Raw genomic sequence first — 2650 nt, forward strand, 5'->3', positions numbered from 1 at the left:
ATTGCTGTAGTTTTATTTCAAAGTTTTAAAAGCACTAAACCTAAAGTTGTAGAAAAATTGATTTCTAGAGGCATTATATTTCATTTTAAAGATTTTGGACTCTAACTTTAGTTTTTATTAATAAAGCTTATTGTTTTGATTTTACTACTTTAGAAAAAATATATGGCTGTATAGAGCACTCATAGCCAACACCAATCACCCCCGTATATATGTACGAAGATAAAGCTTTCACTAATGTTTTTTTTTCTTCCTATTTTGAAAGATAACTAGATAACGTTTGTTGAATTTTTCTGTCTTTATCTAACAGATAACTAGATACTAGATAAGATTAGTCCGATTTTTACTAGTTAAAAAAACTAGGTTAGTTTCAAAAAAAAAAAAAAAACTAGGTAAGCATTATAATAAATCTCTCTTTATCAAGTAATCATTCTTAAAATTCTCTATTTATAGATTCACATGCCCAGTCCACGCATACGCAGTTCTCTTCCCTATATAAATCTCCACTTCTCTTTCACTTTCTTGAAAGAAAACAAGATTTAACAACCAAACGAAAGTAAAGAATGAGAGGAAAATATATGTTCCTACTAGTGCTCATTGCCTTGGCCTCCAATGAAGTTTTTGCCAAGAAAAAGTCTTCAAGATCTAAGTTAAGAAGAAGTGATTTCCCAGAAGGTTTCATTTTTGGGTCTGCAACCTCTGCCTACCAGGTTGAAGGAGCTGCTCATGAAGATGGTAGAGGACCAAGTATCTGGGATACATTCTCTGAAAAATACCCAGAGAAGATTCAAGATGGTAGCAACGGGTCTATTGCAGATGACTCTTACCGTCTTTACAAGGATGATGTGGCTTTAATGCATCAAATTGGGTTCAGTGCGTACAGATTCTCCATCTCTTGGTCAAGAATCTTGCCTCGTGGGAATCTAAAAGGAGGAATCAACCAGGCTGGTATTAACTATTACAACAAGTTGATCAATGAGCTTTTGTCCAAAGGAATCAAGCCTTTTGTCACTATTTTCCATTGGGATACGCCACAAGGCCTTGAAGATGCTTACGGTGGATTTCGTGGGGCAGAGATTGTAAATGATTTCCGCGATTATGCGGATATTTGTTTTAAGAATTTTGGTGATAGAGTGAAGCATTGGATGACACTGAACGAGCCGTTGACAGTGGTGCAGCAAGGATATGCTCTAGGTATAATGGCTCCAGGAAGATGCTCCAAATTTACAAACCCTAATTGTACCGCCGGAGATGGAGCCACTGAGCCTTATGTCGTTGGTCACAACCTTATCCTTGCTCACGGAGCGGCCCATGAAGTCTACAGAGAAAAATACAAGGTCAGTATTATAAAAACAATCCATCTATTTCTTGATTCTCGAGTTACTAAAATTCACTATGTTTATAACCATAGCAAGCGAGAGAAAAGTATGTGTTACTAATCACCAAAACTTAATATATTTATTCCACTTCCAATCGTAACTAATCTTTTGTTGGATGTTGTATAACAGGTGTCTCAAAAAGGTCAAGTCGGTATTGCTTTGAACGGGGGTTGGAACTTGCCCTATACAGAATCAGCGGTGGATAAGTTAGCCGCGGCACGAGCCTTGGCCTTCACATTTGACTACTTCATGGAGCCGCTTGTGACTGGTAAATATCCTGTCGACATGGTCAACAACGTAAAAGGTGGTCGGTTGCCTACATTTACAGCAAAACAATCGAAGATGCTGAAGGGCTCATATGATTTCATTGGCATCAATTACTACTCGTCTTCTTACGCAAAGAACGTCCCTTGCTCAACCGAAAATGTTACATTATTGTCTGATCTTTGTGCAAGCGTCACGGGTGTGAGAGAAGGAGTTCCCATAGGTCCAAAGGCTGCCTCGGATTGGCTTTTGATATATCCAAAGGGGATTCGTGACCTTGTCCTTTATGCAAAATACAAGTTTAAGGATCCTGTCATGTACATAACTGAGAACGGGAGAGATGAAGCTAGTGTTACAGGTAAAATCTTACTTAAAGATAGTGATAGGATCGATTACTACGCTCGACATCTTGAGATGGTTCGTGAAGCTGTCTCGGTTGGAGCCAATGTGAAGGGCTTTTTCGCGTGGTCGCTGCTAGATAACTTTGAGTGGTCAAATGGTTACACGGTCCGGTTCGGGTTGGTTTATGTGGATTACAACGACGGTGGTAAGAGATATCTCAAGAAATCGGCTCACTGGTTCAGAAAGTTCTTGCATCATAAGAAAAACAATTGACAAGATTTGTATTTTTCCGTTTTATCAAATATCTCCGTTATTCTGAGATATTTATTATTATTAAGTTTTAACATAGATTTTTTTTTATTATAATAAATTACTCATTTGAATCCAGAAAATCTAGAAATTGAAATAATATACTTTTTTGCTGTAAAATTAATGCTGAAGACTTTTTTTACTATAGCTGTAAATATTTTTGTTGTAGGTTATTCACTTGTAAATTTTGTAAAGCCAAAATATAAGTGCTCTAGGTATTTAACTTTTGTTGTGAATAGAGAGAAAAAGGAAATTAGTTATTCTTATTATTCCATAGGTCACGATACAATATATAGGGATACAACATTAGAGATTCAGAATCCTCTAAAACATGAGCTTATGGGCCTAATGAACATCCA

General features: G+C 36.7%; 1 protein-coding gene across 1 annotated transcript; it reads left to right on the forward strand.

Moving 5' to 3' along the window:
* Nucleotides 1–339: 339 nt before the first annotated feature.
* Nucleotides 340–2433, forward strand: LOC125584442 (beta-glucosidase 13-like). Its single transcript, XM_048752923.1, has 2 exons — nucleotides 340–1334; nucleotides 1506–2433. The coding sequence occupies exons 1-2, from the start codon at nucleotides 561–563 to the stop codon at nucleotides 2253–2255; spliced, it is 1524 nt and encodes a 507-aa protein (XP_048608880.1). The 5' UTR covers nucleotides 340–560; the 3' UTR covers nucleotides 2256–2433.
* Nucleotides 2434–2650: the final 217 nt, after the last annotated feature.

The sequence above is a fragment of the Brassica napus genome, chromosome C3, assembly GCF_020379485.1.
Source record: "Brassica napus cultivar Da-Ae chromosome C3, Da-Ae, whole genome shotgun sequence".
Lineage (NCBI taxonomy): Eukaryota > Viridiplantae > Streptophyta > Magnoliopsida > Brassicales > Brassicaceae > Brassica > Brassica napus.